Consider the following 24,960-nt stretch of genomic DNA (forward strand, 5'->3'; position numbering starts at 1 on the left):
ATATGTTACCCTTTATCTAAATGTTCTTTAATATTTCTCAGTAAAGTTTTATAAGTTTTTCTGTAATGGATTTGTATATCTGTGACTAGATATATGACGACGTACTTGATAAATCTTGATACTATTGTAAATGATATCTTTAAAAATTAATTTTACCTTTTGCTGAAAAATAATTTTATACACTGATTATGAATTCAAATAATTCATGTTTATTCTTTTGAATTTTGTACAAAAACAGCCTACAAATGACCATTTTGATCCATCCATTCTAAATTATATATCTTTTATTGTTTACCCAACTGTACTGGATTATCCTTGCAGGAAGAGGTAAAATACAAGTGACAATGTGAGATATCCTGTGTCAGTCTCAAACTCAAAGAAAAGGCCTTCAGTGTTCACCATTAAGTGTGATATTTAACATACACGTTAATAGATAACCCTTTTAAAAATCAGATTAAGAAAGTTACTTTTCTTGTGATGCTTAAAAAGCAGTTCTAAGAGGGAAGTTCATAGCTATACAGTACTACGTCAAGAAACAAGAAAAATTCCAAATAAACAATCTAACTCTACACCTAAAGGAACTATAAAAAGAACAAAAACTCAGAGTAAACAGAAGGAAATAAGTAAGATTGAAGCTGAAATAAACAAAATAGAAATTTAAAAAATAGATAAAAAGTCAATGAAACTAAAGGCCGATTCTTTGAAAAGACAAACAAAATTGACAAACCTCTAGCCAACTCAGCAAGAAAATAGGAGAGCCCAAAGAAAATTATAAAAAGAAGTTACAATCGACACCATAGTAATACAAAGAATCATTAAAGAATACTATGAACAATTATATGCCAACAAATTCAGCAATCTAAAAAAAATGGATACATTTCTAGAAGCATATAACCTTCCAAGGCTAAACCAAGAAGAAATGGAAAAATCTAAACAGATTGGTCACTAGCAATAAAACTGAAGTAGTAATCTAAAAAAAAAAAACTCCCAACAAACAGGATTCAACAATAGAAGGAACATACCTCAACATAATAAATGCTACATATGACAAATCCACAGCTACTATCACACTCGATAGTGAAAAGCTGAAAGCTTTTCCTTTAAGATCAGGAACAAGACAAGGGTGTTCACTATCACTACTTCTGTTAAGGAACTATAGAAATCTCTTGTGTTTCTATATAACGATAATGAATAATCAGAGGAAAAATTAAGAAAATCTCATTTACAATTACATAAAAAAGTATAATACCTAGGAATAAATTTAACCAAAGAAGTAAAAGAGCTATACTCTAAAAACTGTAAGATATTAAATAAATTGAAGAGGATATAAATAAATGCAAGGATATATCACACTCATGGATTGGAAGGACTAATATTGTTAAAATTCCCTTACTGCCTGAAGCAAAATAGATTCAACGCAATTCCTATTAAAATAACAATGGCATGCTTCTGAGAACTAGAACTAATCCTAAAATGTACATGGACCCACAAAAGATTCCAAATAGCCAAAGAAACCTTCACAAAATGGGTGGTATCACACTCCCCAATTTCAAACTATATTACAAAGTGACAGTAATCAGAACAGCATTGTACTGGCATAAAAAGATATAGAGATCAATGGGTTAGAATCAAGAGCCTAGAAATAAATCCTTACAATGGGGTAAAGACAGTTTTTTCAATAAGGTGTATTGGAAAACTGGACAGATACATGCAAAAAAACTGGATCACTCTCTTAAACCATATACAAAAATAAACTCAAAATGGATTAAAGACTTAAATGTAGAACCTGAAACCATAAAACTCCAAGAAGAAAACATAGGCAGTAAACTGACATCATTTTAGCAATATCTTTTGGACTTGGACAACAACAACAAAAACAATGGGACTATATCAAACTAAAAAGTTTTTGCACAGCAAAGGAAACCACCAAGAAAACAAAAAGACAATGTACTGAATAGGAGAAGACATTCACGAATGATAAATATGATAAAGGGTTAATATCCAAAATATGTAAAGAATTCATATAACTTAACACCAATAAAAGAGATAATCCAATTAAAAAAGGGGAAGAGGACTCAAATAGATATTTCTCGAAAAAGAACATATAGATGGCCAAAAGACATATGGAATTATGTTCGACATCATAAGAGGAATAAAAATCAAAACCACAATGAGATATGGGTGAAAAAAGTGAAGGGATTAAGTGCAATTGGTAGTTGCAAAACAGTCATGGTGATATGAAGTACAGCAAAGGGAATATAGTCAATAATACTGTAATAACTATATAGTGCCAGGTAGGTACTAGACTAATCGAGGGATCACTCTGTAAATTATATAAATGTCTAACCACTATGCTGTACACCTGAAACTAATAGAAAATAATGCTGAATGTCAACTCTAATTGAAAAATAAAAATTAAAAAGAAAACAATGAGATATCACCTTAGGCCTATCAGAATGGTTATCGTTGAAAAATCAACAAATAAGTGCTGGCAAGGATGTGGAGAAAAGGGAACTCTCATACACTATTGGTGGGATTGTAAATTGGTGTAGCTACTATGGAAAACAGTATAGAGATTCCTCAAAAATTTTAAAATGGAACCACTGTACAACCCAGCAATTCTACTTCTGGATATTTATCCAAAGAAAATAAAAACACTAACTCAAAAAGATACATGCACCCCCTATATTCACTGCAGGATTACTTACAATAGCTAAGATATGAAGCAACCTAAGTATTCATCAACAGATAAATGGCTAAAGCAGATATGATATACATTTACAAGGGAATATTACTCAGCCATGAAAAAGAATGAAATCTTACCATTTACAACAACATAGATGAACCAAGAGGATATTATGCTAAGTGAATAAGACAAAAAAAGACAAATACTGTATTATTTCACTTACGTGTAGAATCTAAAAAAACAAACGAAACAAATGAATAAACGAAACAAAACCATACCCACAGTCACAAAGAACAAGCTAATGGTTGCTAAAGGGAAGAGGCAATGAAAGAGATGGGGAAGAAAAACAAACTGAGAGCATTTTCTCTAAGATCAGGAACAAGACAAGGATGCAAACTCTCACCACTCTCATTCAATATAGTATTGGAAATCCTAGCTTAGAGCAATCAGACAAGAGAAAGAAATAATAGACATCCAAATTGGGAATCAAGAAGTCAATTTGTCACTTTTTTGCAGAAGACATATTCTTTATATAGAAAATTCTAAAGACTCCACCAAAAAAACTATTAGAAACAATAAACAAATATAGTAAAGTTATAAGGATATAAAAATCAATGTACAAAAATGCATTGCGTTCCATAGACTATGAAATTTCAGAAAAAGAAATGAAAAAAGAATTCCTTTTGTATTTGCAACAAAAAGAATAAAATACCTTGGAATAAAGTTAACAAAGTATGTGAAGGACCTATACATTGAAAACTACAAGACATTTTTAAAAGAAATTGCAGAAGACACAAAGAAATAGAAAGATATTCTGTGTTCATGTATTGGAAGAATCAACATAGTTAAAATGGCCATATTACCCAAAGCAATATATAGATTTAATGCAATCCCCATCAAAATCCCAATGGCATTTTTTAAATAGAACAACAACAACAAAAAAAAATCACCAGTTTTATACGGAATCACAAAAGACCCCAAATAGCCAAAGCAATCCTGAGAAGAACAAGGCCAAAGGCATCACACTGCCTAACTTCAAATTATACTGCAACGTGACAATAATCAAAACAGCATGGTATTGGCAGAAAAATAGACACGCAATCCAATGGAACAGAAGCCACACACAAAAAAGTCTCAGTTAAGATGATGAAATTCAAGTCTTTAAGCCTGAGCCTAATAAGGTAATGGGGTCATTGGGAGAAAGGGGTTAAATACTTCCCTCTCAGCTGCAGACTGAAAATAGTGTTTTCAATCCACGGTTAGTTAAATCTGCAGATGCAAGATCCAGGGGATATGGAGGGCCGACTGCATATTTATTGAAAAAAAAAAATCAACGTATAGGTGGACCCACACAGTTCAAACCTATGTTGTTCAAGGATCAACTGTATTTTCAGTCCTCAGTTGAAAATTCGTGTATGCAGAGGGTCAACTTAAGTTTAATGTGGATTTTTGACTGTGTAAGTATCCTTTTTCTTGAAGGGTAGTACATGTTTGTAGCTGATATCTCTATCAGTTTATTTCCTGCCTGTGAAATTTTGGGGGTCCAGCAACCTTCATTCATTTTGTCTAGTCTCTGTCCCTTTCATTCTAAGCTGGTAGTGTTTCTGTTGACCTAACATTTAAAAAAAAACCTTGTGGGTCTCCCCTGATCTTTCTGGATAACTCCATCTCTATTACTGGCTTCTGCTAGGATGGATGGCTGGACCCCAGAGTCACATGCCTAATCTATCCAGGAAAGTTTGTCCAGCTATATATCCTTGAATTCTCTTCATTTTTTGCAACAGGATGAGACTTTTCCAAATGATCAAGTTCTGTTTCCTTTCTTGCTTATCAATTCCTTCCTCGATTTATTTATTTCTTCTCATATTTTACTATAAACAGCAAGGAGAAACCAGAGTGCAAATTCCACTTTGCTCAATAATTTCCTCAGCTAAATATCCAAGAGTTCAATGCTTACAAATTATATTTTCCACTTAACAATAGAATATTATTCAACCAAATTTTCTACTATTTTATAACAAAGACCACCTTTCTTCCAGTTTCTAGTAACATTTCCTTCAGAAATCTTACCAGAAGCACTTTTTAATGCTCATATTTCTAGTAACATTCGGTTTATGACAACACATGTATTCTCTAAAATGACATAGTACCTTTGTCTTCCATCCTCCTCACTCCCTTCTGAGCTCTCATCATAGACTAGGTTTTTTTTTTTTTTAATCATATGCCTCAAAATTCTTCCAGCTTCTATCATTTGCCCAATTCCAAAGCCACTTCCACAATTTTAGGTATTTGTTAAAGCAGCACCCTACTTCTGGTACCAAATTCGTACGTTGTACATGTTAGTTTCCTAGAGCTGCTATAACAATTTGTCACAAATTGGGTGGCTTAAAACCATAGAAGTTTATTTTCTCACAGTTCTGGAGGCCACAAGTCCAAAACTGAGGTGTTGCTAGAACCACACTCCCTTTGAAGTCTCTAGGGAAGAATGGTTCCTTGCCTATTTCAGCTTCTGATGGCACCTAGTATTCCTTGGCTTGTGGTAATGTATTTCCAGTCTCTGCCTCCATCCTCACATAGTCTTCTTCTCTCTCTGTGCCTCAAATCTCTTTCTCCTTTCTTTTGTAAGGACACCAGTCACAGCATTTAGGGCCCATCCCAAATCCAAAATGACCTTATCTCAAGATCCTTAACTTAATTATATCTACAAAGATCATATTTCCAAACAAGTTCGCTATATTAGTTTGCTGGGTCTGCCCTCCCAAAGTACTTCAACTGCATGGTTTAAACAACAGAATTTACTGTTTCATAGTTCTGGAGGCTAGAAGTCAGATGTAGGTGTCAGCAGGATTGGTTTATTTTAAGGATGGTAGAAGAATCTGTTCCATGCCTCTCCCCTAGCTTCTGGTTTTTGCAGCCAATCTGGTGCTCATCGGTTTGAAGAATAACTCTGATCTCGGTCTTCATCTTCATATGGCATTCGCCCTGTGTGCATGCTTCTGTGTCCAAATTTCCCTTTATAAGGACACCAGAAATACTGAAGTAGGGCCTACCCTAATCACCTCTCCTTAACTAATTTACATCTGCAACAATCTTATTTCCAAATAGGCTCACATTCTGAAGTACTAGGGGTTAGGACTTCAACATATGAGTTCTGCAGGACACAATTCAACCCAAAACAGTGTTTTGCCTGCATAATTTCTGATGGAAAGTCAGCTGCAATTCTTATCCTTGTTCTTCTAAAGAAAGATGGTTTTCTCTGCCTTTTTGCAAAATTTTCTATGTCTTTGGTCTTCTGCAGTTTGAATATATGTTATGCCTAGTTGTTTATTTTTTGATATTTATCCTGCTTGGTGTTCTTCTGCTTGAGTTTCCTGGATATGTGGCTTGGTCTTGTCATTAACTTCAGACAATTCTCAGGTACTATTACTTCAAATATTTTTCCTGCTCCATTCTCTCTTTCATTACTCCGAGTATTTCAATTGCACCTGTGATACATCATCTGAAATTGCCCCGAAATTCTTGGATCTGCTGGGTTTTTTTTCATTCATTTTTTTTATCTTTGCGTTTCAGTTTGTAAAGTTTCTGTTAACCTGCCTAAGCTTGCTGATTCTATTCTTTCTTCAGCCATGTCCAGTCTACTAATGAGCCCATGAGGGGCATGCTTCATTTAGGTTACAGTGTTTTTGATTCATAGCATTTACTTTTGATTCTTCTCTAAGAATTTGCATTTCTCTGCTTATATTACCCATGTGTTCTTGTATGTTTTGTACTTTATTCATCAAAGGCTTTAAAATATTAATCATAGTTATTTAAGACATTTGTAACATCTTTGTCATATTTGGTTCCGATGGTTTGTCTCTTAAGAGTGTTTTTCTTAGCATGCCTAGTAATTTTCTGTTGCAAGCTGGACATGATTTATCAGGTAATAGGACCTGAAGTAAACAGACCTTTATTGGGAGGTGTTATGTTAATCTGGCTAAGAGTTGGACTATATTTAATGTCTGCTAGAGTTGTAGGTGCCAGAGGCCTCAAAATTCTGTGTCCTTGTTTTTGTCTCCCCTGTTGACTTCTGGCTTAAGTACTCCTCCTCAGAGAGAGTCTACGCCTTACAGCTGTAACCCACTGGTATTGTACTGGAGTCCTGTTGGTGTAGTGGTAAAATATGGAGAAGAGGAAGCATATCTACTATAGCAGCATAATCTAGCGTAATCTTATGATTAAATTTCAGTCTTTTAGTGGGTCTGTGTTCTTGGTCTATTATGACCTTAACAAGTGTTTCTTATTTTCCAACCCATCCCATCTTAGGTGAGACCGAAAGGCTATAGAGGGCAGGAGTGGGAGAACTGCTCTTCTCCCAGGTGGAATAAGGCTCTGGTAAAGTCTTTACCCCTGAAGAGTATGCCTTGGTATAGGCAATGCTCTGGGCTTACTTCATACAGGTTACCCTTCCTCTTCCAGGCCAGAGCCACCAGGGTTCCTTCTTGACTCTTCACTGTGAGAATCTAGTGAGTTGCCTAGAAGTAAAGTCCATGAAAGTATGGGGACTTCCTAAGACTGTGGCTCCCAGTTTTTCACTCTCAAGCTAGTCCACACTCAGCTTCAAGCAATTCATCAAAATTATCATTTAGGTCTTCCTACCAGTTACTTTATGGTTCCTATGGCTTCTGCTCCAGGTAAGTAGAACTTGGCTGTGACTCTCTGGATTTGCCTGTCTCTCCATATTTTGGGGTGGCAGTTTGCCCTGCCTCCTCAATTCTCTGAAGGTTCATAGAAAGTCCCACTAATGTCTTTAATAGTATGATGATTTTTTTTTTGTAATTTATACATGTAGTTGTTACAATGAGAATAATGATCAGCCAATTATCTACTTACTACATGCTACCTAGCAGAGAAGACCCCCACCTCTTTCAATTGCCCTTAAATAAGCTTTTATATTCTAGTACTCTACTAGAGTTAAGTGCTATAGAAAATGATTTAAAAAATTATTTTCCCAATTCTGCCAAGAATGCTATATTGCTAGTACCATTCTAGATGCACAGGGGTTAAATTATTACACAAAATGAATGGCTTAGCCACTCTACCCCTTAATATTTTAATGTGTATTTTATAGAATAAGGATATTTCTTACATATTGTAAAACAGTTATCACATTCAAGAAATTCTTCATTAGTAAAATATTTTTATATAATCTACCATCAATAGTCCAGTTTTCTCAATTGTCCCAATAATTTTTTTCCCTCCAAAAGAATTCTGATTTAGATCATATATTAATTAGTTATCATATATCTTTTGTCTCTCTATCTTTAACAGTTCCTCAGCCTTTCTTGACTTTCATAACATTGTTTTTAAAGAATACAGCCCAGTTGCCATTTTTTGATAATTATCTTTCTGATTTTGGCTTTGTCTGATGTTTCCTCATGATTAAATTCAAGTTATGTATCCCTAGCCAGAACTACAAAGTGATACTGTATCCTTCTCACAGGCTACATTAGTTCTGATTACTCAGGCAAGGTTATTGTCTGGATCTCTACCATATATTTAAGACCATACAAATATCCTGTTCTCATCAAAATTATAAATACTGACCCCAGATTTTTCACACATTGATGATTCTTGCCCAATCCATCTTTACTATGATTATTACAATGACTTTCTAATTTCACTGCTCATTCCACATTTATTAATCAGCATTCTATTGTATGAAAAAGTCTACCCTTTCTCTTTTTCCTTCTCTCTCTCATTCTCTCATTAGCATGGACTAATGACTTCCTATGTTTTCAATGCTTTATTACTGTCCTTAGTTATTTCAATGCTCAAATAGCCCCAAATTTGATCAGTGGGGCCTCTTCAAACTAGCTCCTTTTGATATGTCCTCATTTTTCTTTCTTTTTTTTGAACACCTCCTTTCTTTCTTTTTTTTTGAACACCTCCTTTCTTTCTGGTAACATTAAGATGTTCCAGGCTCATCTTATCCCTTCTTTTCTCCAGCCCCAGAGATCAGCCATTTCTCCACCAAAGATCTCTGGTTCTTTTCTGTAGTGCCAGACGTACTCACAGCTACTAGGAAAAGTGTGAATCTAGACCTGTCATATCCAATTTGGTAGCCATTTCCCACTTGTGGCTATTTAAATTAAAATTAATAAAAATAAAATAAATTAAAATTCAGTTCCTCAGTTGCACTAGCTACATTTCATGTGCTTGATAATTATATGTATTTAATAGTTACCATATTAGGCAGCACAGATATTTATAGAACATTCCTATCATTACAGAAAGTTCTATTGGACATTACTGTTCTAGACTTTTTCACAGGACAAATTTAGGAAACACACACATACACAGAGGCTCATAAATTCCCACTTTCCATTGTCTTTTAAATATCTTCCTATGTTCCACTATATTAATTCTTTCACACATTAAACATTTATTAAGCACAAACTATTAGACACTTACTGTTCAAGGCCCTGTAGATTCAGAAATATACATCCCTGTTCTCTAAAACCTTACAATGTAATGAGAAGACAGAAATATAAACGATTATAAAATAATGTATTGTTATTATAATAGGATGCTATATCAATATATACCCTATAGTGGGGATGTCAAGGAAGGGTTCCTGAGAGAAATGACATTTATTAAGCTTATAAAAGTAAACAACTGTTATCCTGGCAATTTAAAGATAATTGGGGGTGGAAGCATTTGCTATTCTCCATCATTTTTTTTTTCAATCTTTGTTCCAATTATTCAGTTAAAATGCTTTATCTCCCCCATGTCCTTTCAAAATTCTGTTTATCTTTCAAATCCCATCTATTATAATACATTTCGTAATATCTCTAACCAGACAAGACAACCCAAAAATATATTGTCTTTACTGATTTCAAGCACATAAAAGATTTGGTTTACTTTTATTGTTATTAATATAATGGGTAAGAACATGGACTTTGGAATTAGACTTATTACTTACTTGCTGTATGACTTTGAGCAAGCTACTTAATCTCTCTAAACCTCAATTTCAGCATCTAAAGGTGTAATTAATAATACCTCATAGTTATTAGTTTAAAGTTAAATAAAATAATGTACTGAAAATGCTTAGACTGTGACTGGAATATGAAAAATTATATGGTGTACTAGTAATAATCTTACACTTGTTTCTTCATTTTCTACAAGTTTTAAATTTGTTCACACCTTTCTTGGCCAATTTTTACATTATGAAGGCATATATATACATATGAATATGTATATATATTTATATTTTAGTAACATCTAGCAAACTCCCTAAATTTTTCAAGCAGATTCCTTCCAGTCAGTATATTATTGCATATTTATATGTAAAATATTTTACATAGACAATTTTATTTATAACTATGAAATTATAAAATCAATTTAAAATATTATTTATTGCTTGTGGCAACTTTAAATAAAAATAATTAAGTATGACTTCATATATAAAAACTTTAAATGAAAATATTTTCCCATTGGGTTGATTATGTGAAATTTCTAAAAATTATGAAATGATACTTAATTACAAAAAATATTTCACATATTTCACATATTATTATTTCACATAATAATATGTGAACTACGAAATGGTAAAAATCAATCTATTAATAAAAACTAATTTGTCAGAAATCCACACTCCTATTTATAATTGGATTCTATAAAATCATACTTAAAATTGGTTTAAAATTGAAACAAAGCATCTTGATTTTTATAAAAATATATTTTAAATTACTTAATGTAGTAATAATCAGAAGTAATACTAAATGACAGTATCAAGAATTTTTCCTTGTCATATTATTTAAAAATATAATAGGAAAAAAGCATGTCATACAACAAGAACTAGAGATAACTTATTTTGTCCTTCATCATAGTTTGATATGCATTCAAAGATGTATGCCTAACATTTTGCTAACAAATGAAAAATATGCTTTTCCAAATCAATGCATTTAGTGAAGTTTATTTAATTTGTAAAATGTGTAAGCATTGACATCTTAAATTGCATTGCTTATATTCTAGAAAAAGGAAATGGAACACTCACCAGGTTTAAAAAATACCAAATCTAAAAAGGAAAGCAATGTCATTTCTTCCAAAATAACTGCAGCTGTGCAGATATTTTCTTTACTAAGCAAAAAACAAATGAGGTAAAGTTATGTTTTCCTTATTATTACTCTTACCAGTAAAATTTTAAAAATCACCTTGATATGTTATTTTCCTTTAAATTAGTTTAAGCATAATAGTGGATTAAAAAATTGGAGATAGGAGAAATTTCAGAATACACTGCTACGTTTAAAAATTTATTAAATCCTATTAATATACTGTCAATACCTATCAGTCATTTATAAACTATACATTTAAAACTTTCTAGATGTAATTGTTCTGAATAATGGTGTACATTCCATATCTTTATGAAATATATAGTCAGTAAAACCTTTGTTCATGTTTTCCCAAAGGCAACCTTACCTTTGGAGTCCAATAAAAAGTAGGGCTCAATCTGTAGAGTTTTCGTTTGTGGAAACTCTGAAGTGGCCTTGTTCGAGCCGCTGTACTCATGATAGTCAAGGATGGAGATTTCAATCTTGTCCTGTCTTTTCTCCTTTTCTTACTGTGCTTCTGGTTAAGTAACCAGCTACCGGAGGAAGAGAGCTCATCTAAATTCTCTGATGCACTGAAATGCCATGAAATAATTGGGGAGTGGAAGGAATAAAACAAAACAAACAAACAAAAAAAGACAAAGAAAACTAAATGTAAATTGTCTTGATCTATTATGATAGAAGAATATTAATTTTAGCTAACTTTGTGGTAACAGTTGGTGAAAGAATCAATCTTAATGAGGAATTACATATTCAAGTTGTGAAAACAGTTTCTACTTCTATTTTCTCCTGCAAAACAAATATCCCATTGGTTAGAAATGCTCATGAGTTCACTAGTACAATGTAAATGTTCATTGTAAATCCATAATTTGTGAATATTACACAGTGTTGCAAATATTTACATCAAATTATTTTTGTATGTGGTGAGATTTCATAGGAGTGTAGATTTAAAAAGGGCTGGAGTCTTATCACTACATCATTTTTAGCTGCTCTTAAATAAGCACTACATAACATTGCAGTGGATTCTGAAACAAAAATGCAGTCCTGCTATATTGAGGAATTTTTTAACTTCTAATGATATAGAAGTCACAATGATAAACAGATCACACAAACAACATGTGAAAAAAGCATATTAACTTTATAATCAGTCTTAAACATTATATTTAAATGTCAAAACATCAGAACATCAGGAGGAAGTTAATGCTCATGGCTGCATAAATTTAACTTTCTTTATACCAGTTTATTATATACAAAATAATTAAGCTTCTTAGGCACTATAACATACCAATTTCAACCTTATTTACATAGACAGAAGCTAGTCAATGTAGTATTCTAAAATCAACAAGTTAATCTCCTATATGTGATATAAAAATTCTAATCAACATAAGTTCTAAATGTGCTATCTGTTTCAAGTAGAATCAGCATTTAATAGTAAACATAAGACTGCTTTTTATAGCACTATCATTGGTTTTAAATCATATTTATTTATGGCTGCTATAAAATATTCTGTTTGCTTGTGGACAAAACAAGTAATTCAAGAATGTTTTACACAGTAATAAGAAACCAAAACTAAAGGTACCTGAATGACTTATGTCGCCAAAATGAAAGAGAATAATTAAATATGAATTCAGTGACTACCATATATATTCAACAAATACATGACTGAGTATATACTATTGGCCAGACCAATATAGGGAAAAGAGCTGATGATAACTATTTCACTGTAAAAATATTAACTTTAGTTGCAGAGAACTTTAGTCAAGAATGTTTTGTCTCAGTTAATAAACGTTCTACATATCTTCTATCTGAGAAAGGTTTAATACTACTCTCAAATTAACAGATCCAATTCATATCCTGATACTACTTTCTGTGACATATCATATGTATTACTACAGAAAACTAAGTGCATTGGTGCTAAGTAACAGTTTGCTCTTGAGAAACCATCCATGGAGCTGGGCTATCATGTCAAAGGTGAGCAGAAGGCATAGATGATAGTGAATATGAAGTTAGGCACTGAACAGGTCGGGTAGCTGGCACCGAAGCGAGTCAAGGTCAGGAAGAAGACAGGTGTCAGTAAGTAGTTGGTATCAAAGGTGATGAAGTCAGAGAGCTAGAATCCAGGAATGTAGGAGTAAATTTAGCACTAAGATTCTTCATCCAGCAACTTAGAAATAACTTTAGGCAGATTACATTGCTCTTTAAAAGTAAGGTTTTGCTTGGGTAGTGTCTAGGGAAAATGAAGAGCTCTCATTCTAACAGCCTGAGGCACAGATGACTAACTTCTATTTACAACTCTTTAATTGTTAATGAGCTCTTAATTACCCCCTCCTCTTAGGAGGCTTAGTCCTAAAGAACATGAGCCACAATTTCCTTATTGAATAACAGTGCACAGCTTTTGAACTGGCTAGAGGCTCATAGGCTAGTTTAAAGAAAAGCTTGCCATTTATGTCAAGAGGTCCCTAACCCCCAGTCAGTGGGCAGTTAGGAACCAGGCCGCACAGCAGGAGGTGAGCTGCAGGCAGGGAGCAAAGCTTTATCTCTATCTGCAGCAGCTCCCCAGACCTAGCATCACAGCTTCAGCCCCACCTCAGACCCATCAGGCATTAGATTCTCAAAGGAGCACCAGTCCCTGGTGCCAAAAAGGTTGGGGACCACTGATTTATATCACTAAATGTTGTATTTTCAAGTTTCTAAGGTGGCTGATATTATCATAAGAAAAAAAGTTTAGTTTTACTCTTTGTTTCCCGCTGCAAACAATGCATCCTTAGATGACTACTAATACTTTCTGACTAAGGATCTTTGCAAAGTGTCATCAAAAGTTATCCTTCTCAAATAAATGGGGGAATTTACTGAAATTGAAAGATGTGGATCTGTTTATGTTGCTACTAATCAATGTATAAAGCACATTGTTTTCATCAAAGTTAATTTGGTGCATAAACTATTTTTATACATAATTAATGAGGTTGTAAAGAATTAATCTTAAATGGCAGATAAATTCACTTATTTTGCAATGTTTTATACTAAAGAGATGGTCAATCGAGGAACCTCATTAAAAAGCAGAATAAGAAAATTATGTTTCCTCAGAAGATAATGATAGAATATCTAGAAACTAAGTATTAAGTAAAAGATGAACTTAAGACAAAGATATCATTAGTAAAGCAATATAAGCCACTATCATCACAAGACATTCTTTAAAAAAAAAAGTCATAATAATAGGGGGGGGGAGTAAGAGGTGAAGAAGAAAAAAACATTTCAATAAGAGATATGTCTTAGTATTCCCACTGAGTTTTAGGTACACCTGGGAAACTCCAGAAACTCATGCAATGGGCTACTGTCAAGTACTGTCATATTATAATTATTGACAATTATCAATACATATCACTATATAATTATCTTTGGACTTTTGAAATAGCAAGCTTACAAGTGGGATAGTACCAGGGGAGGCAACAAATTGCACTTCTTTATATTTCTAACTGGAAGCTTTTGCTCAGAGACAATAAAAATCCTCCAAAGAACAGCCAAAATCCTTTGTTATAGGCAGATAGCATAATCTGGCTTTAAAATAAATTATATAATTGAGGAGGGAACAGCGAGGGTTGGTGTTTAGACTTATACCTTTCTCCAAGTGCAAGCTATTTTGTGCCAGGATTACTCTAATAGCTTTATAACTGGTCTCCCCTCATCCATATTCCCCATCCCCTCCAGTCCCTTCTATACTAATCTTTTGGGAAAACATCTAATCCTGTTATATCCTTTCCTCCCATCCCCACACTGCTTAAACTCTCTCAAAGCCTTCCCATTCCTCTTGAGAAAAAGACTTAAATTCTTAATGTAAAAGGCTCTGATCGGTCTGGCCCCTGCCATCACTCTCCTGTCTCATTTTGTAGGACACTCCCTCTTGTTCCCTGTGTTGCAACCATGCTACCTCCCTTCATTTCAAATAACTCACTCTGAAATACATGTTATTTCTTTTCCTGGAATTTTCTCACATCCTCCTTCACCTACGTAATTTCCAATAATCACTTGGCTCTCGTTGCAAATGCAAATTCCTCAGGAAAGCCCTGAGCCCTTGCATTGTCTCTCCAAAGACTATGCCAAATTCCCTTATGGGCTCTGATAGCGCTGTTCACCTTTCCTTTATAACATTGTTCATGGTGATAATTTTACATTTATTCGTATGATTATCTGATTAAAGCTGGTCATCCTTTCTAGATTGTAAGTAGTACAGAGACTGTCTGTTTTGTTTACACTTGTTTCAGAAGTTCCTGATATTTTATTAAGATACATATTTACACTGCCTTGAGTTTCATTTTAAATCTCTCTTTGGTTTATAAGTTTTAGATAGTAAGATATGATGTGTCTTATTTTATCTTACCTTATAATCAAGTATGTCCATGATAAATTGATAAGAATGAGCAGATGAGAGGTACAAGATGTTTTGATTTGTAAAAGAGAAGGCATAAATCATCTAAAAAAATATTCTAATCTAAAAAGTCAAAAATGACTGAGAGCTTTAGCTAAGAAAATAATCAGCATTTACTAATAAACATAAGATCTGGTTTTTCCATAGCACTATCATTGATTTAAAATCATATCTATTTATGCCAGCTATCAAATATTCTATTTGCTGTGGAGAAAACAAGTAATTTGAGAATGTTTTACATAGTCATAAGAAACCAAAAATAAAGGTACCTTGTTTAATTTCTCTAGTAGTTATTTAATAACTCCCTGAAATCACTGATTTTCTATTACAATCCTAGAACATCTTAGCAGTTTAGATATTTATCAATGATAACGATAGGCATTCAATTTGCTTTTATAGAATGTAAGTGAAAAACTTCAAGTGAATTTTTTAAACCATGTATTCCTATACTCTGATTATGAGAACCAAAGGCCTAGAAATGAGTCAACTAATCTTCCAACCTGATAATTTATTATAAATCACTACCCAAATCAACTTTTGCAAATATTATGTACTTATGACATAATTAATAAAAGATATTAGTTATGTATGTAGGGATAAATATTAACTAACTTCTTGGTGTCATTTTGGTAGTGGTAGTAATGGTGGATGGATGTGGAAGAACAGTCTAATTTCAATCTTTTTCTTTTAAATACAGTGAAAGATAGTTGAAAAATTTTCATAGTAAATTATTTAAGTATTTAATAGCCTTTGCCTAAGCCAAATTGTATTTTCAGAAGAACTGAAATAAATATTATAATGCTCTATTCAAATACTTTTAGTAAATAAAGAACTTTTGGACCTGGTTTTAAATTTAGGATGTTAGAACCATAAAAGCATAGAAATGATTTCATTAAGTTATTTTTGTCTTTTATTCTCAAGGAATAGCAGAGACTAACTATTCGACACAGAATTTTAAAATACTATTGTAGGCTAGTGGTTTAACATTTGCCCCACTTTCATCTATTCTTATATTTAAACACAGCTAAAAAAAGGAGAAATCAATAATGGAGAAAAGAATTAGAATGTGCTTTCTCAGAGATTATAATATCCTACCCTTCAGTTCCCCATAGACTCATATACACAAATATCCACATCCACAATACTACTTTGAACAGTGGCCTCACAAAACTTTCATGCACCAGGAACCTCAAACTGTGATCTTATTTGGAAATACAGTAGTTGCAGATATAATTAGGTAAGATGAGGTCATACTGATTAGGGTATGCCCTAAATCTAATCACTGATGTCCTTACAAGAGATACAGAGACAAAAAGGAGACCCACTCAAGGAAGAACGTCATGTGAAGACCGAGGCAGGGACTGGAGAGAGGGTTTAAAAACCGAAAGACATGGAGGACTGCCAGCAGCCACCGGAAACCAGGAAAAGCAAAGCAGCCTTCTTCCCTAGAACCTTCAGCGAAAGCATGGCCCTGCCTGACACCTTGATTTTGAACTTCTAGCCTCCAGAATTGAGATAGAGTATCTGTTATTTTAAGCCGCTTAGTTAGTGGTGATTTGTTAAAACAACACTAGGAAACTAATATATCCATAAAAATACACACCTAAGAATCATTGTTTTTCTATGATTTGTAATCTCTATTTTAAGTCTCTTCTTTTCACCAATAGGAGTTCTTTGATGAATTCAACTGATAGCAACGCAAGTAGGCAGCGACCTTTTCCAAACTTTTCCTGATGCTTGAAGTCCTGCTAATGGTTGAATTTACTATCTTTCTTCCCTTGAGATAGTTTGGAAAATGAATGCATCACACACTCAGATAACTCAATGGCACTTAAGATGACAGTAACCAATTTTTAAAAACTTTTATAAAACTGGAATTATGTAAACTTACTAAAATGGCCCACTAGGGGCATTATCTATCCTCCAAATGACAAAACTAAACACCTCTCAAATGACCAATAGATCAACATCCAGGCATTATCTGGTATAGAGAAAACAGTGCCTACCTACCCTGAGCACTAAGTGGAGGAACTATACCCCTTACCCCAAAACACAAGTCTCTTCAACTCTAGCAATAAGAAAATGTGATGAAGTACACATTCTAAATAAAATGTGGTCTCTCTAAAAAAAAAAAAAAATTAAGGTACATACATATTCTAAAATATTAAGATATGTCTTAATGCAGCCATTAAAAAGGAAAAATATTTTAAGTATAAAAAGTTTCAGATATAACATTATTAAATAAGGTATAAAAGTGCTTCCAATAGATCCCAACTATGAAAATAATGTATAAAAATGATAGGAAGGAAATACACTCTGACCAATATAAGTGATTTCCACTGTTTTCTTAGTATTTTGTGAATTTTCCAGTTTTCCTACAGTGAGCTTATATTATTTTTACAAGAAGAAAACAAAGTCATCTAAAAATTAGTCTTTTTTTTTTTCATTAGGGACTTCTTAAAATTTTTAAATGGGTATTTGAGAATAAAATACTTAGAAGATATAATAACCCAATGTTATATGAGCTTTGTTTAAATTCTGAGTCTAACAAATTAACCATAAAAAAGATGATTTTGAAACAACTAGGGAAATTTGAAAATGGATAGAGGTTCTTGGTGCATGAAAATTTCAGGATAGTAACAAATTATGGCGAATAAGAATAATAAGCAGATGATAACATGATGGGTTAAAAAAAAGCTTTTGAAGAAATATATATTAAAATAACAGCCAAACAAATTTGCTTTTAAGAAGTCCATAAGGAAAAAAATGTGTCAAGAAGGGAAATAGCTGAAATGAGTTGGCAATACCTTGAGAACTGTTAAAGCTGGGAATATGTGGATTCATTTTTCTGTGCTTTCTACATGCCAAAGTTTTCCACAATAAAAGAGAGAAAAAGAAACCCACTATAGCAGTGCTGCCATTCCCATTTCTGGCTCTTAACTTCAAATAGACTTTTTAAAGCATAAGAACAAAGAGACTAAGAAGCCAAGTTGATAGTTTTATTTTTCTAAGAATTGAGACATAAGGTTTGTCAAACATTTCTAGCTAATATATAGTTTGAGAGATATAGTTCAGATTCTTCAATATAATCTCTAAACTGTTTTTCTGACATACGAGATATAGACAGTTTGAAATGGAGACTTTTTATTTTACTAATCTCTATTTTTGGTTTTAAAGAAAAATTTGGAAATAAAAGTTGAAAAAAATAAAAGCTATAATATTTTTAAAATCCCATTATCTAAACACAATTATGCCTTCCATTAAAATTTTGATTTATGTCCTTCGAGACTTTTTTCTATGAAATCATACTGTATAATGATTTTGTTATCTTGATTTTTTCCCTTAACATTCCAAAATAAGCATGTTCACAGGATTGCATACTTTCTATACACATAATTTTTTAATAGTTACATGATATTCCAACCAGTGGTTATATAACGTTTAAATGTTCCTTAAAACATCAGGTTTTTGACTTATGTTAACAGAGGTAAAAAGGGAAAAGCAAGATTTTTACAAAGAAAATAATTCCTACTGGCATTAATTTAAAAACACAGTAGAGGAAGTTTTATTTCCTTATTGATGTCATTAATAACTAATGTCATTCATAGGAACCTAAATTATGTTAAAAACTCCAGCCTGGAATATGCTGCTAACAAATAATGTTTTCTCATAACTGAGAAGTGACTATTGAAAATATAATGAAGGTAAAAGAATTACTTTATTTGTGATCAGTTTGCCAGTTCAACTGCAGTTTTTCAGTTAGGATACCCAATTAAAAGAATAGCTGCATTTCATGAGATAATTACCATTAGTGGAAATAAATAGCATGGCAATGATTCACTGGAATTTAATTTCATATCATATTCTGGGACTCATTAAAGTAAAACAAACAACAACAACAATAAAAATCTTATTTTATTTCAAGTACACATTTACTTTCTCAGAGATAATACCCCATGGGGTAAATAAGGATCCATTTACAACATTTTATCTTCATTTTAAAGTATGAGATCTAAAAACCAATTACTATCTCTATCATGATAAAACATAATGCTTCATTTGTTTGAAGATTCAGTTTATTCAGTTGCTCAGTCCTGGTGACTCATTTTAGACCCTGCTGCCAAGATTAATAAAGCTAAACCAAACCACTTCTGACTTTTAGGAGATAATGCCACTAAATAATGCCACTAAATAAGAGATGGAGGTTGGGAATCAATGAATAACAAGTGGGCAAGCAAATGCCCTGGAAAATAATTAACCAAGTGAATTCACTTTAGACATTGTGAGAAAAAATCATTAAGATATTTAAAAACTGACCTTAAATTCTTTTTAAAAATTATACTAAACAGTAAGTTCTATGTGATTCACTAAAAAATCAATATACAGAATGGATGACCAAACTTTAAAAATTAAAAATTTAAATTTACTCTAACCTACTTATATACAAAAATTATAATACAATGTGACATAAAGCTAGAACACATGCTTTATTAGAAGAACTGGAACACTTCACTTATGAGATTATTTATCTGGCAATGCCAAGTATACAAAATACAGCAGACATGGCAAAAGCCTTTTAAATCACCAAAGAAAAGTCTCAGTATGTATATGCACAAAAGCTCCCTCCTGTTGCTGTTAAGAGGCCTTCTCTCTTACTAGACAATGTCTCTTACTACAGTACAGATACGTATATCGCTTTTAATTTTCTGACTTTCTAGTCCAGAGTTAATTTAGATAAGTGGAAGCACAACTTCAAGAAACGGCCAGGAGAGCAACAACTAAAATATCAATGTGACTATGAGGGAGAAGAAACAAATAAGAACAACAACAAAAAATTTTTAATGGAATGCTGATTACTTGCAAGAAATACTGAAAGATATTTCATTCATTCAACAAATACTTATGTACCCATGATGTGACTGTCACCAATCTAGATGATTATCAAAATGTAGTCAATAAGGCAGAATATTTAAAACTTCTTATTCTTATGGAGCTTATGTTTTCATCCAGGAAGCTGACTCTTATTCTAACTGTGATTCAGAAAGCTGCCTAATCTCAATGCTACCAAGTGGCAGAGTTGGGACTGACTTCAGATCTGTCTGATTCCAAGTGATATTCTTAAAAATACAACTTCTTCAAAGCACTTGATCACAGTTTAAAACTACATTTATTTGTGTAATTATTCCATTGATGTCATTTTCCCAACTAGATGCTATACCACAAGGACAAAGATGCCTTCTATTTTTGTTCCACACTGTATAGCCCCTGTGCCCAATCCAATGCCTGGCAAACTGAAGTCACTCAGGTATTCGTGAACTATAAAGTGAATTCTTTTACAGTTATACAACTACTAATTTTAATAGCCCCTGAGGATACGGTCATAGTGATGAACCTGAGTTAACAAAAACAAAATGAATTAAGTTCAGTATCATCCAAGAAAGGCAACGTGTAGTAAATTTTATTTAAATCTTCCTAACTGGTTTATTTTAAAGTTTTAAAAGTTTTAACATATACTTTTTCCCTCATACAACCATATACTGTCTCCCAGTATCTGGTATGTTTACTCTAAGACATACATTTAACTCTTAGTTAATGATCTGCTGAGCGGTAAACTATATTTTAATAGACCCAGCATATACTTTTTAAGATATAATTATGATTATAGAAATTGGTTACAGTAGAGACTGAATGACTGTCAAATGTTGGTTAGGATTTTATAAAATTTTTGGAATGAAGAGACCTATAAATATTTGGACACCATGACCTTTAAGAACATATAAAGCAAATATATATTATTTATCATAGCAAATTACCAAGTTTCCTGTTACTGTTAAATATACTTTTTGCCTGTATCTATATTCTGCAACTTCTTTTTACTGCACTGTTATTATTAGGTCTGACATTTGTACTAATTTATACATTTCAGCTGGTATGTATGTATCTCAAAACTCATAACTGAATGAGTACTTTTTGGGTCCTAGAGGACAGTTAAAAATACACTATAGCTACTGGTCCTTTTCTTTAGCCATTCTCCATTTGCTTTTCACAAGTATATATGAACATTTTCATTAGAAAAGACAGAACAGACATCCCAGATTAAGACAGATTTGACAGATAAAAGAAGGGGCAAGGGTAATAAAATCAACAACTGGATAAGTCTTTATCACCGCAGTTTAAGGTAACGTGTTGAGAGTTAATTATCTTTGTTTCCCTTTCAATGAATATCAAATTCCTACTTGTCTTAAAATTTTGATATTCTATGGTTATAGAATTATCATTCTAACAATGTGGGACTAGTCAAATTTTGCTTACAGGTTTTAGATGGATAATGTCATTTAAATGTTTTTTCAAAAACTATGATAGCCATTATATTTCTCATTATCTTTTTTTAAGTATGTAATTTGTATCCTATTTTCTTAACTTTTTTTATTGTGAAATATAAGATATGTATAGGTAAGTATATACAAAATTTATCTTATGTTTAACTTGTAAATACAAAGCAACGCCTCACCTAGTCCTCTGTTGTCCCATAACCACCATTTAGGAATATTACCAGTATCTAGGAAGCCTCCTCCCCCATGTGGACCTCCTCTTCATATTTAACTCAGAATGACTGAAAGTTAAATCCATACTTTTACTGGCCTCCTAAATAATTCAAGGACCTGAGAACAATTTAAACCCATTTACTTTCCTCCTGATCTACATGCTGTTTTTGCTATGAACTTCTTTTTAATCTCACTAAACATATTTTACTATTTTGTTTACATATACCCACATAGTTATTAACCATTTTATTGGTTCTACATTCCTACTTTCATATCAAATTATCTATCTGGGATCATCACTTTCCACTGCCTGAAGCATGGATCCTTTACGGTTATCATTCATTAAAGTCTAGTGAGTGACAAACTATTTCAGTTTTAATTTCTCTGAAAACATTTGTGTTTGACATTCACGCTTGAAAGATATTTTCTCTAGGTATAGTGTTTCTAGATAGACAATTATTTTCTTTTAACACACTGAAGATACCATTTCACTGTACTCTGGCTCCTATTATTACTCTTAAGAAGTCAGCTGTCAATTGAACTATGACTTTAATTAGGATATCTTCCTCCTCCCAGGCCCCTGAATTTAGTGTCTTTCATCAGATCAGGTAATTTTTCAGCAGATAACTCTTCAGATATTGCTTCTGCTCCATTTTCTATCTCATCTTCCAAGTCTCCAGTTAAGTCTCATGTTAGACCTGCTGATTATATTCTCTATATTTTTAAATGACTCTTCTGTGTTTTCCATTGTTTTGTCTCTTTTCCTACATTCAGGAACTTTTCTTCTAATCTATCTTCTATGTTACACATTCTTTCTTCAATTGTGTCCACACTGCTGCCAAACTCACTTGCTGTTAGTTTTTAATTTCACTATTTCTAGAGGTCTTATTTGGACTTTTTTCAAATGTGCTATGCCACTTTTATAGTTTCTTCCCTGCAGATATCTTCAAGCCTATCTTTGATTTCTAAAATCAGAATAAGTATTATTTTTTAAATAATCAGTTTGATAATTCTAATATCTGAAAACTTTATAACCTGTTTTTGCTGTTATTTTCTCCTTATTCTCACTCTTATTGCTCTGTCTCCTCATGTTTGATTATATTTGACTGTATGCTGATCATTGCCTTTTAAAAATTATTCCTGAGAATCCTGGGGCTAAGAAAGAAGATGCCTTCCTCCAAAAAGTATCTGCTTTTGCCTCTGCTATCTGAAGATACCATGTAATATTACCCACTCTAGAACCATTTTAAACTAGGGATTCTTGGAATGACTCACTGATGCATTTTGGACTGAAAATCCATGTGAAACTCCCCACCATGGTCAGACCATCTTAAAGATACGTTTGCTTTTTTTCTTTTTATCTTCTGCTCTGCCTCAGCACCAAGGCAAATTCAATGGTGCCCTAGGGGTGGGGAAGGGGAAACAATTTTCCTTCTGATTTACATTTACTAGAAGGTTATAGCCCTTGGAGGAGGATGGTCCCAGCTAAATATGGAGAGGATTTCATTTCATCTCTCCACCAACCATAGGCATGGCCCTGGGCTTTCCCTTTATCTCCCTCCACAAACTATTAAAACTTCACTTGATTTTTCTGGATTTGGCTTTGATTTCTCTCTTCCTCGCGAAGCTATCAAAACCTTGATTTAATTTCATTAGAATTTGGCCTTAGACAAAAGGAGATCACTGTGTTGTGCTTACTTTTCTGGATTCTTATTTTTTCTCAGCTTTTGGCTTGGAAGTATCATTAACAACATTCGCTAATTTCTCATTTTCAAAATACACAATAAGATATTCAACTTAGCAATTCCACTTCTGGGTACATATCCAAAAAATGAAAAGCAGAGACTCAACAGATATTTGTATACCCATGTTCATAGCAGCATTATGCACAATAGCCAAAAGGTAGAAGCAACCCAGATGTTCTTCCAAGGATCAATGATTGAACAAAATGTGGTCTATATATAAAATAGAATATTATTCAACCTGAAAATGGAAAGGAATATTGACACATGCTACAATATGCATGAAGCTTCACATTACACGATGTGAAATAAGCCAGTAGCAAAAGGACAAATACTGTATAATTTCACATACATGAAGTACCTAGAGTAGTCAAATTCAAAGAGACACAAAGTAGAATAGTGATTGCCAAGGACTAGGAAGAAGGAAGAATGGAGAATTATTTCTTAATGGGAGTTTCAGTTTAGAAAAATGAAAACATTTCTGAAGATGAATGATGGTGATTGTTGCACAACAACGTAAGTGTACTTAATGCCACTGTACTTAAAAATGGTTAAAATGGTAAATTTTATATTCACATACCAGAATTTTTTAAATTCTTATTCAAATGATGAATTTTTTTTTTTACCTTTACATTTACTTAAATACATAGAATGAATACTATTTATATGCTTAATAGGGACACCTTCAGCAGGTGCTTTGTGGTTAAGTGTCAAGTCTGATAGTAAATAGACAAGCCCTTACTCTTGAAAAGCTTTGAGTCTGAAATATATTTTCTTTATTTATAATTATATGTGAAGAAAACAATTACAATATATTGGAAAAAACAGCAAGATACAAGAAATAAAACTAGGCCTCATTTGGCTTTTTACTCCCAGGGTCAAGGCTCATAAATACATAAATTTCATATTGCTTCAATACAGATATCTTTAAATAAAGCTTTTTCATATATTACTATAATATAGAATTATATCTCCAGTTAATTTTCAAAAGCTATGGTAATATCTTCAAATGTGAGCAATGTAAAATAATCTGTTAAATTTATAAGATTTCACTACTATGCACTTATTTTATTAAAAAGTTCAATTAGAGAATACAGTACTTTTAAATTAAATTCTGAACTAGTTTTACCAATATCAATGAAGTACTTTTCACAATATAGTTAAGAAGTTAAAAAAAAATAAACAACTTTAGAAAACACACAAATTCCTTCTCCAGGGTGGGCTGTTTGTGCTACCATGAAAGGAGGAGGGAGGAACAAAGGGAAGATGCAGTGTTTTACTTGTCAATGTCCACCGAAACCTTTACCTAAGTCCTCCAGCTCCCTTTGCCACTCTTAACTTGAGGACAGTCACTTTATAAGCAACTGCATCTACACCCATCTTAATCTCTTTCATGCCATTCTCAAAGAACAAGTATTCTTCCTCCTGCCATAAGGTCCCTTTATAACTTTGTGATATGTATTTTTACATTCTC

At 32.7% G+C, this 24,960-nt stretch overlaps 1 protein-coding gene across 1 annotated transcript in view; it reads right to left on the reverse strand.

Moving 5' to 3' along the window:
• Positions 1–24,960, reverse strand: part of KANSL1L (KAT8 regulatory NSL complex subunit 1 like) — a 120,620-nt gene that overhangs the window by 26,872 nt on the left and 68,788 nt on the right. The window contains exon 6 of the mRNA XM_015596468.2: positions 11,147–11,351. Within this exon, the coding sequence (XP_015451954.1) occupies positions 11,147–11,351 (205 nt within the window). The remainder of the gene's footprint in view (positions 1–11,146; positions 11,352–24,960) is intronic.

Source organism: Pteropus alecto, unplaced genomic scaffold (assembly GCF_000325575.1).
Source record: "Pteropus alecto unplaced genomic scaffold, ASM32557v1 scaffold3, whole genome shotgun sequence".
NCBI lineage: Eukaryota > Metazoa > Chordata > Mammalia > Chiroptera > Pteropodidae > Pteropus > Pteropus alecto.